General features: G+C 48.4%; 1 protein-coding gene across 1 annotated transcript in view; it reads right to left on the reverse strand.

Annotated features, from left to right (window-relative positions):
• Card11 (caspase recruitment domain family member 11) overlaps window positions 1–13,238 on the reverse strand; it is a 135,424-nt gene that overhangs the window by 32,297 nt on the left and 89,889 nt on the right. Inside the window, exons 4-8 of the mRNA XM_029477657.2 lie at window positions 9,638–9,775; window positions 7,815–8,140; window positions 3,883–4,062; window positions 2,074–2,226; window positions 361–486 (exon numbers count right to left, since the gene is read on the reverse strand). Of these exons, the coding sequence (XP_029333517.2) occupies window positions 361–486; window positions 2,074–2,226; window positions 3,883–4,062; window positions 7,815–8,140; window positions 9,638–9,775 (923 nt within the window). The remainder of the gene's footprint in view (window positions 1–360; window positions 487–2,073; window positions 2,227–3,882; window positions 4,063–7,814; window positions 8,141–9,637; window positions 9,776–13,238) is intronic.

The raw sequence follows: 13,238 nt of genomic DNA on the forward strand, positions 1-13,238 counted from the left end.
CCATTTTACATATGTGGAGACTGAGCCTTCATGTGGATCCCTTGCCTTGGGCTTACACTTTATGAGTTACAGGATTGGAATTCAGCTTCTGCATTTTACTAAAGAGACCAGCTAAGTACCTTGCTTTGTTTTGGGAGCCACTGGGCTGCAGCTCAGGCCTCCCTGATCCCTTAAGGCCTGTGCATTCTGACCCACTTATCCCGACATGGAATGTATCTCTGAACTGGGGACAGAGACAATGGATTCATGAGGAAGCTCTCTAAGGTTGGGGAGACAGACCACATGGCCAGGGACCACAAGCATGTGCCAAAGCACTGCTGGGCATCCTCACGGTCTGCCACGTCCAGGGTGGCACTGTACCTGGTCCCGCTCCCGCTCCACCTCCTCCAGCTGCAGCATAACTGTGTTCATGCGGTGCTTGTACATTTCGCAGTCCTTCCCCAGGGTTGAACACTTGAGTTCCAGGTCTTCCTTCTCCTCCAGGTACTGTGAGAGAGCAATTCGAGAGAGCAATGAGATTCTGGGTCTTCAAGGGGTTAGGGAGAGTGGCTGTGTGTGTGAGAGAGTGTGTGTGTTCTGCATGAGCATGTATGTGTGGGTATGTGAGTGCATATGTGTGTGTGGTATGTGCAAGTTATTTGTGGTATGTGTGTGGTGTATGCATGTGTGTGGTGTGTGTGTGTGGCATGTGCATGTGTGTGTGGCTATGTATATGTGGTGTGCATGTGTGTGCCTGTGGCTGTGTATGTGTGCGAGTATGTGTGTGTAGTGTGCATGTATGTGTGGCTATGTGTATGTGGTGTGCATGTGTGTCCCTGTGGTTGTGTGTGTGTATGTATGTGTGGCTACATGTATGTGGTGTGCATGTGTGTGTGGTATGTGGCTATGTGTGTGTGTGGTGTGTGGCTACATGTTTGTGTGTGTTTATGTGTATGTGGTATGCATGTGTGTGTGTCTATGAGTGTGTGTGACTGTGTGTGTGTCTACATGTATATGGTGTGCATGTTTGTATGTGGCTATGTGTTTGTGGTGTTCGTGTATGTGTGTGTGGTGTGTGTGTGATGTGTGTGTGATGTGTATACACATGCAAATGGGAATACATGTGGCCATAGGCCAATATTACATTTTTTTCTCTATATTTTTCATCATCTTCTTTTTTTTTTTCTTGAGACAGGGTCTCTCATAGAACCTATAACTCACTGACTACAGCCCTAGGCATCCTCCAGTCTCTGCCTCCCAAATACTAGGATAATGGGGGTGTGTCACCATGCCTGGCTTTTTAAAAAAATTTTTTTATTACATCTTTTCCTCAATTACATTTCCAATGCTATCCCAAAAGTCCCCCATACCCTCACCCCCACTTCCCTACCCACCCATTCCCATTTTTTTTTTTTTGGCCCTGGCGTTCCCCTGTACTGGGGCATATAAAGTTTGCATGTCCAATGGGCCTCTCTTTCCAGTGATGGCCGACTAGGCCATCTTTTGATACATATGCAGCTAGAGTCAAGAGCTCCGGGGTACTGGTTAGTTCATAATGTTGTTCCACCCATAGGGTTGCAGATCCCTTCAGCTCCTTGGGTACTTTCTCCAGCTCCTCCATTGGGGGCCCTGTGATCCATCCACTAGCTGACTGTGAGCATCCACTTCTGTGTTTGCCAATGCCTGGCTTTTAAAATGGGTCATAGGAATCTAAATCTTTATGCTTGCACTTTACGTCTGAGCTATCTCTGCAGTCCAATGGCTGTTCACTTAGTGGCTACAGTTAGCTCATGCCCTCCCAGATTAGGTGTGTTAATTTGGTTTTGATTGCCAGTTATCTGATCAAAAGGGACTATGGGAAGAAGCTGGCCAATCACCAGTGGATTGTTGATCAATGAACCGTGGAAACACATCCTTGGTGGCTGCTTGGAGTGGCAAGGGGATGGCTGGGACCGCAGTAACACTCCTCATTTACAAACCACAATGGGGCTGGATGCTGGGACAGTACAGGCAATTCAGACTAGAGTATGACACCAGAAACTCCTGTTAAAGGCACTGGCTGGCTGCTGCTCTCCTGACCCATAGCACTCCCACCTTATCCCGCAGCTCCTCCGCCTGACGGACTTCCTCTTGTAGGTTGTAAATTTTGTTGACCAGTTCCTGCCGGTCCTCTAGCGCCTCCTTCCGGTCATGTTCCAGGATGTCCAAGATGGCCTTGTCTGAGTCAGGGAGGCTGCGCTTGCCAGCCTGGTGGGGTTAGGAGCAGAGATCAGTACCGGAGGAAGACAAAGGAGCTAGCCCCGGGCAGCCCCAAGATGGCTGAAGATTTTGTGGCGGAACAGCGGATGCACGAGGGAATTTGTCTTGGGTCTTTCAGCGACTTATTATCATTTGAATTTATTACCTGTAAAGAAGCTGGAAACCCGGAGCCCACTGCTCTGTTCCAGCAGAAGAGAGAAACATCTGTGATTCCTCAAGACACTTCAGAGGGGACAAGAAGGGAAACACCTCTGCATTCCACTTATCCCCCTGAAACACCAACTGAGCAGACTCCGCTAATTTAGAACCAGTCTCTGCTTCAAGAACACTGAGCCCCAGGGCAGTCTTGGGGGTCATTCTAGAAGGACAGAGATGTGTTTTCTTCCCTTGCACATGTATTTGGAACATTAACCCTCAGTGAGTATTAAATCTCTTTCTGTAGCCACCCATTTCTGCGGTGACAAATATGGGAGGTGCTTGAGGTTGGCGCATAGGGAATCACACTCAGTATAGTGTCTGGGGATCTCCAAGTCTCCCTGAATGTTCTTTTCTCCCAGAGCCAGGGCATTGGCGTCCATGTGGACAGTGATTCTCATTTGTCACTTTGCTTTTATAAGTATTATCACCTATATTAAGGGCTGAGGTTAGAATTCAGCGATAGAGACTGCCTAGAATGTTTAAGGCACTGCCATCAGATTGAATTCGGGGCATCAGAAATCTAAATCACATGCTCTACATTGAGCCACGCCCCCAGCCCCTCCCTGGGGGATTCTAGGCAGGGGCTCTACCACTGAGCCACGCCCCAGCCCCTCACTGGGGGATTCTAGGCAGGGGCTCTACCACTGAGCCACACCCCAGCCCCTCACTGGGGGATTCTAGGCAGGGGCTCTACCACTGAGCCACGCCCCAGCCCCTCACTGGGGGATTCTAAGCAGAGGCTCTACCACTGAGCCACGCCCCAGCCCCTCACTGGGGGATTCTAGGCAGGGGCTCCACCACTGAGCCACACCCCAGCCCCTCATTGGGGGATTCTAGGCAGGGGCTCCACCATTGAGCCACGCCCCAGCCCCTCACTGGGGGATTCTAAGCAGAGGCTCTACCACTGAGCCACGCCCCAGCTCCTCACTGGGGGATGCTAGGTAGGTGATTTACCACTGAGCCACACTTCAGTCCCTCAAAGGGACATTCTAGGCAGGGACACTACTACTAATTTACATTTCATCCCTCTTTAAACTTATAAAATTTTATACAGGATCTCACCAGATTGTCCTGGTTGCTCCTGAACACATTTTGCTGTCCTAGGGAGCCCCTAATCTTGCAGTCATCTAACTTCAACCTCTCAAGTGGCTAGTATACAGATATGAACCACTAGGTCTGGCCAAAAATTAAGCAAGTAAACAAGCAAGCAAGCAAACAAACAACAATAACAACAACAAGCCAAACCCCTTGCATATGATGTCAGTCTGTGCCAACAGCATGGTTTGTAGTCATTCTTACTTTATGTTGGGAGGAGGTTCAGTGCTAAGGCTGATGTGCATTGTCTGTGACCCTGTACTAGCGAGCTGGGACTTGGTATTTGTCCTCCTCAGGTACACCCACCTTGCCCCACCTAGCTCTCCCCTATACAAGGGTGGTGCGTCTCACCTGGATGATGGACTGCAGCTCCTGAATTTTTGTCTTCAGCATCTCATTCTCCCGCTCCAGCTCCAGGACCTGCTCCTTCCTGGGCCGGTTCTCGATGTCATTCTTGAGCTTGAGGGACTGATTTCTCTCCAGCTTGCATTCCTCCTCCATCTTGTTCAGTCGGTGTTTGAGCTGGTCGATCTGAAGACAAGCACGCCAGCAGAGGGGTGAGGATGGTTGTCAAGGAATGCTGGGAAGAAGGCTGAGGAGATGGCTCGCTTGGCCAAGTGCTTGCCCTCCGAGCATCGGGACCTCAGTTTGGAGCCCCTGTGACCACATCAAAAACTGGGTGCAGTGGTGTGTGCCTATACCCCGAATGCTGGGAGGGCTCACTGGCCAGCTAGTCCATCTTACTAGGTGAGTTGAAGGCCAGTGAGAGCCTGTCCTCAAAATACAAGGTGAGTGGTGCCTGAGAGAACAAAGATGGCTGAAGTTGTCCTGTGGCTTTTATACTCCTACACACACACACACACACACACACACACACACACACACACACACACTTACATATACATTTCCTGACACATGCAATGCCTCTAATACCTACCCACCCATCCACCCACTCATCTGACTTTCCATCCATCCATCAATCTGTTCACCTGTCCATCCATCCATCCCTCCATCCATCCATCTGTCCATCCGTCCATCCATCCATCTGTCTGTCCATCTGACCATCCATCCATCCATCCATCCATCCATCCATCCATCCATCCATTCATCCACCCACCCACCCACCCATCCATCCCTCCCTCCCTCCCTCCATCCTTCCATCCATCTGTCCATCCATCTGACCATCCATCCATCCATCCATCCACCCATCCATCTATCTGTCCATCCATCCATCATAATTCAGAATAAAGTTCTAAGAAGGAAACTTCTAAGTCTCTGTTACAGACTTGTGTTTCTGACTCCTAAGTAAAACAGCCCAGAGACCCCTTCTCCCTGATCCCTATAAAGAATTGCTATTCAGCATTTTTGAAGCTCAGCCCAAGAAAGTGGTCTCAGGTTGTGTCCAGACTTCCAGTCCCACACATGTGTGAGACTTACTCTGTGAAAGATTTATGGAGTTTTCTCGGCAGTTCTAGGGCACAGATACTGTTACCTTTATCTCTTGTGCAAATGAGAAAAAGAAAAACCAAATAAACAAACAACAAACAAATCAACAAACAACCCACAAACTCCAAGGCCATAGCCAATAAGGCCACAAAGTCAGAAGTGAAAATTTGAATTCTGAAAGATAGAACTTCCCTTTCAAATAAAAGATTTTATTTATTTTATGGATATGAGTGTTTTGTCTGCATGTGTGTCTGCACCACACATGTGCCTGGTGCTTAGGAAGGCTAGAAGAGGGCATAAGATATTCTGGAACTGGAGTTACAGATGGCGTGAGCTGCTATGTGGGTGGACCTTGGTCCTCTGAAAGAGCATCAAGTGCTCTTGACCTCCAAGCCCTCTCTCCAGCCCTCCATTAATTCTGAGGCCAGGTCTCGTTCTGTCACCCAGGCTGGCCTCAGACTTGTTATATAGCCAGTGCTGGCCTTGAACTTGTGATTCTCCTGCCTCATTCTCTCTCATGTTGGGAGTATAAGCATCCACCCTCCAGGCCTGGTTTCGTGCTGAGATGAAGACTCAATCCTCCTGAATTCGCACAGTCTATTTACTGACCGGTCCACTTCATTAAATTGTACGTGACCGGAGTAGAGCTCCCGTTATTTATCCTCATGTCCCCCTGCAGTGCTTAGCATAGTGTCTCACTCATGGCAGGTGCTTAATAAATATCCTGTGAGTCTGCTTTCCACCCTGCAGCCAGAGCAAGCCTCCCGAGAGATAAATCAGCTGTCATTCCCCACCTCGCAATCCGTCAGTGGCTTCCCATCACTGGGAGAATAAATCCCGGAGTTCTCACCATGCTCCTGGTCTGGACCCGCACCATCTCTCCCTCCCTCCCCCTTTTATGCCATTCACTCATTTGGTTCCAGGCTTACTGTTTCTCTAACCATTTAAGAAGATGGAAGGAGCCAAGAGGTCCTGACTTGTTTTGTTTTGTTTTGGTTGTTTTACATTTCTTCCCCTGACTTACTTTCTCAGTCTATTTATTATTAAATGATATTATATTAAATTATATCAAGACAATAATATTTTACTTATCATCACAATATCAATAATAATAAAATTAATAAAATGTGTTAATTGTGAATAACAATGGGTTTCATCCTGACATTTTCGCACATGTACACCCTTTATTAATTTTAAAAATCATATTTACCCTCTTAAGCTCTCTTGCCCCCTTCCACTCTTGCTGATCCCCTTTCTCTTCCAGACTGTTTTCCCCATTTTTGGGGGACCCAGTGAGTTTCACTAGGGTTGCTTTATAGGGATAAAAATGTAGGATTATTGACAGGAATATGGACACTTTACCAATGGCTACACCACTGAAGATGTCTCTCTCTCCTTTAGCAATGAACTGTTTGTAGATTCTTAGGGAGGACTGGGGGAGCATAGGCCCTTCCCCGGTCCATGGCAAGGCATCTATGAGCCAGGCTCATGCATTTAACCACAGCTCCTGGGAGCTCAGGAGTGCCATGGCCAGGTGACATCTGGAAGACAGTGCTCCACTACTCGTCACCTTCCTCTGCTTCCTCTCCTTCCTGTCCCATTTCCCATGGGGTTCCCTGTGCCTTTGGGGGAGCAGTAAACAGCACCTCCTACTCTCTCCTCATTCCTTATCCTCCTTTTTACTTTAGAGAGTCTTGCTCTTATGTAGCATGAGCTGGGTCAGCATGGAGACTTGTAATCCTCCTGCCTCAGCTTCCTGAGTTCTAGGATACAGGTGCAAACATCCATACGTGGCTTTATCTTCTATTCTTGATATCCTACATCTCAAATAGTCAGGTGGATCATCCAAGAGTTCCATGGGCATCTTAGTCTTAAGGTTCAGACACCTGGAACAGAGCTAGGAATATGGTAGCCATCAATAAACCAAAGGAAAGATGAGAGCACAGCAATACAGGCCCATAATTCCAGAATTGATGAGGCTGAGGCAGGAAGGCTGGTGGGTTCAAGGTCAGCCTGGGCTACATAGTGAAAGCCTGTCTCAGAAGAATAAAAACAATCAGATAAACAAAAATTGAAATGAAGAAAACCTTGCACTTTTCTACTTAGGAGGTAAATTCATTTATATGTCAATCATTTGGCTGGTGGTTGCCCCTTGCTAAATATACTGATTGTCTCCTGTGCCAGCAACCATGCTTAGCTCTGTAAATACAGGCTCTTAGGAATTTGCACCTACCCAACAGGTGCTTTCCATTCTTCCATTAAGTTTTGTGAGCATCACAATATGTGGCCCCGAGTCTCACTGGTCCCTTCATACACCCTCAGCCCCGAGTCTCCAATGTCTCCTCTCATCTTTCCTGGAAAAGTGTCTGTGTGCCCATGTCTGTATGTATGCAGAGTGGATCTAGGTCCCCTAACTTCCCATGAGCCCTTGTGCCCATGTCTGTATGTATGCAGGGTGGATCTAGGTCCCCTAACTTCCCATGAGCCTTTGTGCCCATGTCTGTATGTATGCAGAGTGGATCTAGGTCCCCTAACTTCCCATGAGCCTTTGTCCACAAGCCTGTGCATTTGCAGTGTGGATTTAGGCTCATCACCCTCTGACTACCATGCATGTGTCTGCACAAGCGCAGAATGGATCTAGGTGGATGAGTCCAGGTGCATGGTGGAGTTAGTGCCTCCGCAGAGTCTGTATCCTCCACCCTCCACCGCCCGCTTATCTGGGGCACAAAGCTGGGGGAGGGCTGTGTGTTCTATCTGCATGTGCCCCTCTAGGGGCCGGAGCCCCCAGACATTTCTTTTCCCTTCCCTCAGTTCAGCCGGAGCCCAGGCATCCCCACCTCGAGTTGGAGGTCGCGGCTCCTCATCACCGCCATGTTTTTCTCCTCACTGAGCTGGGCGTAGCGCATGGCTAAGTTGTAGTTGTCATCCTTGACCTTGACGAGCTCGTCATTGTAGCTGTCCCGCTCCTCCTTCATCTTGTAATATCGCTCCTGGAAGGTCAGCAGCTCCACCCGTATCAGGCCCAGTTGCTTCTTCTCGTCCTCCAGTTGCCGGGACTTGGCCAGCAGCTCACAGCGCTGAAGGTCCTTGGCTTTCACCTGCTGCTGCAGTTTGATGACCTCGTTCATCAGGAAGTGTGTGAGGCCCTCATGGCCTTCCTCCACTGTGGAGGAAGTGGGTACCCAGTCAGACCTGAGGTGTGGGGCAGTGGCGGAGGCATCTACTCACTCAGACACTCACTGAGATGTTGCCTAATGGACAGGATCTAGGATCGCCCAAGAGGCAAACCTCTGGGCATGCCCGCGAGGAATTGTCTCCATGAGGTTAACTGATACACTCTAACTGTGGGCTGCACCATTCCCTGGACTGAGTGAAAAGGAGAAAGTGAGCGGAGACCAGCATTTGTCTCTTCCTCTCGGTTTCCTGACTGTGGATGTGCTGTGATTGGCTGCCTCACACTCCTGCCACCAGGTCCTCCCCACCATGATGGCTTTGTACCCTCAAAACAAACAAACAAACAAACAAACAAACAAACAAACAAACAAAACCAAAAAACCAAAGCCTTCTTTCTTCCTTAAATTGCTTTTGTATTTTGTCACAGGAACAAGGACATCAACAAATATACCTATCAACATTTCTTTGTTTATTTATTGCAATGTAGTGGATTGAATTATACCACTCTAGTGTTCTGTAACATGTTGGAGATAAAGTTTCACTGCGTTGTCCAGGCTGTTCTTTACCTTGAATTTGCCTACTTAGACTCCCAATTATCTGGGATTATAAGCATGGACTGCCAGGCTGGGAGAGCAGCGTTTACTGAACTCTTAGTTCCCACTAGCCACTGGGATTTTAGGGTGAGCCAAACAGGCCTTCATTGCAGTAGATCTTATTGTGTAGAAAGACAGACAGATGCTTATAAAAATCAAATGATAACATTATAAGTAGACTGTGAGGATTCCACACAGTCTGGATGTGGGGTCATGAGAGTGTGTCACGGGGGTTGGGGCCGAGGTTGAGGTTTGGAGGGACAGGGCAGCAATATTGGAAGGAAAGGGAGGGAAGGAAAGATGGAGGGGAGAGGAATGTCAGAGAGGAACTGGAACATGTTGTATTTAGGGACCTTGTGGTCAAATTGAAGATTTGTGTCTTGGTTCTAAACTGGCAAAGTGACCCCTGGAGAACCGAGAGGCCACCACAGCAGGTCTTGATTGGATAAAGGGATCCTGGGGTTTGACATGAGGTAGAGCATAAACTGACTCAAGGACTCTCGGGAAGGAGGATTCTGAGGATAGAGTAAACTTTTGCCCTGGTTCCAGCCCTGTTTTGAGGGGTGATTAATGATCATCCAGTGCTCTTAGTCTACGCTTCAGTTTGTCCCCATCACCTGTCTTGTGTCATCAGTTAAAATAAATGATGGGCAGCCCAAGAGTTCAGCATGTCACTATCCCTCAGAGACACACATATGCACACACATACACAAGTGCATACACTCACATGCACACACACTGACAAGCGTGTAACACACTTGCATGACACACACACATGCACACACTCACATGTACACACACATGTATGCACACACACATGTGCACACTCACATACACACTCACACACATCCTCCCACTAGGGTTCCCTTGCCCCTGGTAGCAAAGGCACTTACCCACAATGGTGGAGAATCTCCGGGTGGGTTCCTTTCCAGTCACCAGTTTGTAAAGTTCTGGGTAGTAAAACTCCAGGCTCTCCAGGAAGACCACATAGCCCCTTTGTCCCTTGGTGTGAAGAATGTCCAACAATCGGCCTGGGGAGAAGTTCCATCCAGATGGTGAGAATGTGTTTGATTGGATGACAGGCCCTGTGTCTCCTTTTAAACTTATAATCCTTAAGAGCTCCAAGAAGACAGTCTTACCATTTTCTTGTGTGTGTGTGTGTGTGTGTGTGTGCAGATATGTCTTCAGGAGCAAGTACATGTGTGTGGAGGACAGAACACAATCTTAGGTGTTGAGTCTTAGGTATCGTCTTAGTTAAGGTTTCTATTGCTGGGATAAGAACCCTATTCAAAAAAGAAATCTCATTTTTTGAGGTTGTGTATCTGTGTAGTGTGTGTGTGTGTGTTCATTTGAGCACTTATGTGTCATGGTGTATGTATGTAGGTCAGAAGAGAACTCTAAGAATTAGTCCTTGCCTTTCACCTTATTTGAGACAGATTCTCTCGTGCCACTGAAAATTCCAGGCTAGCTGGTCTGTTAGCTGCTGGGATTCTCCTGTATCCATCCCCCATCTCTTTGGAGAAAACTGACTCTCCCTCTCCCAGAAAACACCGACTGCCAATAGCTAGCTAGGGGTGAGATTTCATGAAGAATTCATGAGACCCTCTCTTATCTCGGCTGGATTTTGGTTGGCTTTTTCTTGAGCAGATCTTGTGCATGACAAGTGTGAATTCTGTGTTCAATGGCCCTGTCATATCTGACAAATATGTTTTCCTTCCCCAGACACCCATAACCCCTGGCTTTTATCTTCTTCCTGCTCCCTCTTTCTTTATGATCCTCTTTCTTTATGTATAGATGAGCCTTGTGTGTGTGTGTGCGTGTGTGTATGTGTGTGTGAGATATAAATGTCTCATTTAAAGGGGTTTAAATGATGTTGCCTTTATTATAATGGGGGGTCAATGACTCTCTCAGACACCTTCCTCCTTGATTCAAGACCTTTTGCTGACCTACAGTGTGGCCAGTGAGACTTAGCCCCTCTCTACCTCCCTAGCAATTGGATTAAAATGTGAGCCACCACACCCAAAGTCTCACCCTATTCTCTCATTCTTGAGTTATAGCATGGAGTCTGGACAATGTGAATAAAAGAGTCAGACCCTTGGCAGAGTCCCATGAGTGTTTAATGTGTTAATAAATGCACAGAACCTGTATAGATGGCATTATTGCCAGAGGGAGCCACCAACCAACACTTTCAAAGATTTTCCCAGTCTACCAGTGCTAAACAAACCACGAGGGGGCTGGGATGTATAGCTCAGTGGCAGAGCAAATTTTGCCTTGCATGTGCAAGGTCCTGGGTTTGATTCTCAAGTATTGCAAAAAGACAAAAACCAAACCTCATGAAGCCAGAAACCACCACCACCACCACCACCACCACCACCACCACCACCACCACCACCACCACCACCAAAGCAGGAGCAACCCAAAACAAAGGCACCAGCTCTTCTGTGTTAGAAAAGAGTGGGAGTCTGTGGGATAAAAATCACCTGGCTCCCTGGTATTCAGTGCAGGGAGACACATATTTGCATACTGTGGTTTGAACATGAAATGCCTTCCGAAGGCTTGTGTGTTTGAACACTCGGTCCTCAGCTGGTGGCACTGTTTGGGAAGGTTGTGGCACCTTCAGGAGGCAGAGTCTTGCTGGAGCGGAGTCTGTCATTGGAGGAAGGCCTGGAGGTTTTGCAGCCCCACCCCATTTCCTGCTTATGCTTAGCTTCCTGTGTGTACACACAATATGACCAGCCCTGATGGACTGAGTCACCACAGACTGTGAGCCAAAACAAACCATTCCCTCCCTTACGTTGCCTCTTGCGGGGCATTTGTCATAGCGATGAGAAGGTAAGTAATCCACGCAGAAAGCTGGGGAAGCCTTAGGGAAGGGGCACGGATCTGTCCTTTGGAAGTCTTATACATCGGAGACATCTTTAGGTGGAATTCTTTCTGCAGTTTCTAGCATCTATCATCCTTGCTGTAGTTTGATTCTTTTTGTCCCCCTGAAGGTTTGTGTGTTGGGATCTTGGTCCTTAATTCAAGAGAAGTTATTTGATGGTGGGACCTTTAAGGTGGCCCCTCCTGTCACATGACACAAATAGGAGGTCTTTCACCAGAGCTGAGCGTAAACTAAGCTAAACACACTTTTTCTTCTATATAAACTGTCCTGCCTCAGGTTTTTGTCATATCAACAAATTCAAGGGCTAAGACACTACTGATTTCTCTTACTGTTTATACTTCATGGTCTTTCTTTAAATATTTTCAGATATCACTGCCCTTGAGGCTCCTAACACTCCACCGTTTCCCTAGGACCGAAAGGATCCATTTCATGCATGTCACTCCTGGCTGTTTAGTTTAAGCTGCCTGGAGCACTACATTGAAAAGGATTCCAAGTAGCATCCAAGCTCAGTGGGAAAGCATGCTGTGCTTAATTAAGGCTGGCCTCCATGGATGTAAGACACAATGGAAGCTTGCCGACTGCTTGTTGTCTGTGCAGTGGGATGGGGATTTTCAAACCCTTCCAACTGTGATGCGCAGAAAGAAAAACATTGTGTAGTGTTACCCAGTGGCCAACACAGAGATGAGCACACAAACATGGGTACATGAAAGAACAGAGTCAAGTGGAGCACATCCTGTGAACTGTTAGAAGCCTGTGGGTTTCTTCTTAGAACAGCATAGTTTATAGTGTATTGTGATGGGGATGGAAACCAGGGACTTGTGCATACTAGGAAAACCGTCTACCACTGAGCCACGCCTCAGTTCCTCACTGGGGGATTCTAGGCAGGGGCTCTACCACTGAGCCACGCCTCAGTTCCTCACTGGGGGATTCTAGGCAGGGGCTCTGCCATTGAGCCACACCCCTAGCCCCTTACTGGGGGATTCTAGGCAGGGGCTCTGCCCCTGAGCCACACCCCTAGCCCCTTACTGGGGGATTCTAGGCAGGGGCTCTGCCATTGAGCCACACCCCTAGCCCCTTACTGGGGGATTCTAGGCAGGGGCTCTGCCACTGAGCCACACCCCTAGCCCCTTACTGGGGGATTCTAGGCAGGGGCTCTGCCATTGAGTCACACCCCTAGCCCCTTACTGGGGGATTCTAGGCAGGAGCTCTACCACTGAGCCACACCCCAGCCTCTCACTGGGGGATTCTAGGCAGGGGCTCTACCACTGAGCCACACCCCCAGCACCTTACTGGGGGATTCTAGACAGGGGCTCTACCACTGAGCCACAGAACGCCTCAGTCCCTCATTAGGGACTCACTAGGGGGATTCTAGGCAGAGGCTCTGCCATTGAGCTACACCCCTAGCCCCTTACTGGGGGATTCTAGGCAGGGGCTCTACCACTGAGCCACACCCCTAGCCCCTTACTGGGGGATTCTAGGCAGAGGCTCTGCCACTGAGCCACACCCCTAGCCCCTTACTGGGGGATTCTAGGCAGGGGCTCTGCCACTGAGTCACACCCCTAGCCCCTTACTGGGGGATTCTAGGCAGGAGCTCTACCACTGAGCCACAC

The sequence above is a fragment of the Mus caroli genome, unplaced genomic scaffold (genome assembly GCF_978045245.1).
Source record: "Mus caroli unplaced genomic scaffold, Mus_caroli_1 scaffold_4, whole genome shotgun sequence".
In the NCBI taxonomy this organism is placed as follows: Eukaryota; Metazoa; Chordata; class Mammalia; order Rodentia; family Muridae; genus Mus; species Mus caroli.